The following is a 1736-nucleotide window of genomic DNA, read 5'->3' on the forward strand; positions in this document are numbered from 1 at the left end:
TTCCATGAGGGTCTGGATGTAGGCCCCCATGCAGGCGGTGTAGTTGATGGCCTTCACCACAAGGGCCACTGCCGAGTAGGCCTTCTTGGCCAGGCCATCCACCTTCTTCACCTCCCGGTCGACAGGGGAGGTTGCTTGCTTCGGAACGAAGCTGTGTTGGGCTCCCTCCACAATCGCCGAATTCGGCCTGGGGTGGTCGGCCAACCAGGGACAGCTCGCCAGAGCAACGCTGTAGAGAGACTCCACCTTGCGAGACGAAGCAGACAGAGTGGCCGGGGAGTCCCAAGACCTCTTGACGATGGTCTGCAGTGACGGAAGCAAAGGGAGGCAGGGTGGAGTAGGCACTCGTCCGTGCACCCGACGTTCCACCGGATCCTGAGTGTCGTCGTCCGGGAAAGCGAGCTCGATGTCGAGAGCCCTGGCCATCTTCACGACGTGCTCACTGAAGGAACGGACGTCGTCCGATGGGGAAGACGGCTCAGGATTGTGCATCCTCTGAGGTGAAACAGACACCGAGAGGACATCTTCATCAGATGGTGCCTCGGACGGAGGCAAGGGCTCCTCATCGGAGTCCAAGTCAGAGGAGAGGACATCTGCCACTCTGACTTGGGGTCTCGGTCGGGCCGGGATGAGATCAGTCGAGGAGCGTGAGCGCCGGTGAGGCGGGGATGGAGGCCTCTCGTAGACGGAGACAGTCGGGACCGATCTGGTCGAGGTACCCTGCTGAGGGTCCGTTGGACAGGGGTTCAGTCTGGTGAACTCCCTAATTGCCCTGTCCTCTGTAACCGACATGTAGTACTGGCCCGATTGGGTGTCGAGGAATAGGTCCGGTATCTCCTGTCTACGGGGCGGGTCCTCGTAGTCGTCGTTCCCGGAGTGGGGAGGCGACCGTTCTTCAGGAGAAAGAGGAGCGGTGTCCTCTGTCCCGTGGACAAAGTCCATAGTGGGCTGAGGCGGTGGCGTGTCCGGTACCGGAGTCAGCTGAACCTCGGGCGCAGGCTCTGGATCAAGGGGAGCTGCCGGAGTGGAAGCGCGGGCCTTCTTGGAAGGGGAACGCCTCTTGTCCTTCGCCTTAGGCGGGTCGGTACCGGTCTGATCCTTTGACGGCTTGGACTTTTTAGGGGCAGGGTCACGACCCGTCTTGTCGTGGTGCCTCTTCTTTCCCAGCCTCGGGGTCTCCTCCGATGGAAAGAAAGGATTGTCCGGAAGATCCAGGAATACAGCCGCCGCTGCAGATGAGGAGGGTCTTGGGGACCTTGCCCTGTCAGAGGGCGGGACGTGGGTTGCTCCCGAAAGCACAGCCGGTTCTCTCGGCTTGGGGGCGTGGCGAGATGCCTTGGATGCCCTGGATGATGAAGGCGAGGCAAGTTGGACCTCCGCCTCGGTTCCCTTCCTCGCGTGCGAGCCCTCCGGTCTCTTCTTAGACTTGGATGCCGGCTCGGTACCCTCAGTCCCCGAAGACTTGTGGGGGCGCTTGGAGGGTTCATCGGTGGCGCTGGGCGGTTTCGAGCCACGGGCCACATCGGAGGTGGTGGGAGGGACTGTCCTGGCCGGGACACACACCACGCTGGAAACGGTGGCCCTGGCGGATGTCACGCTGGACACACTGGCCCTGGAAGATGAAGCAGGGGGCGCGGAAGGCGGGATGGATGACGAGCGCGAACCTCCCTCTTGCACCTTGCCCAGGGTGATTGCCGAAGTAAGCCGGGACTCACGGTTTTTCCGGGCCTGAGAAG

At 62.1% G+C, this 1736-nt stretch overlaps 1 protein-coding gene across 1 annotated transcript; it reads right to left on the reverse strand.

Annotated features, from left to right (window-relative positions):
• Nucleotides 1-57: 57 nt before the first annotated feature.
• Nucleotides 58-1504, reverse strand: LOC121918615 (nuclear pore complex-interacting protein family member B4-like; the record flags this gene model as incomplete). Its single annotated transcript, XM_042444630.1, is given in 2 exon segments — nt 58-1082; nt 1085-1504. Coding segments are annotated over 2 exon segments (1428 nt in total), but the record flags the coding sequence as incomplete, so codon positions are not given.
• Between the last annotated feature and the right edge of the window lie 232 nt (nt 1505-1736).

The sequence above is a fragment of the Sceloporus undulatus genome, unplaced genomic scaffold (genome assembly GCF_019175285.1).
Source record: "Sceloporus undulatus isolate JIND9_A2432 ecotype Alabama unplaced genomic scaffold, SceUnd_v1.1 scaffold_19859, whole genome shotgun sequence".
Lineage (NCBI taxonomy): Eukaryota > Metazoa > Chordata > Lepidosauria > Squamata > Phrynosomatidae > Sceloporus > Sceloporus undulatus.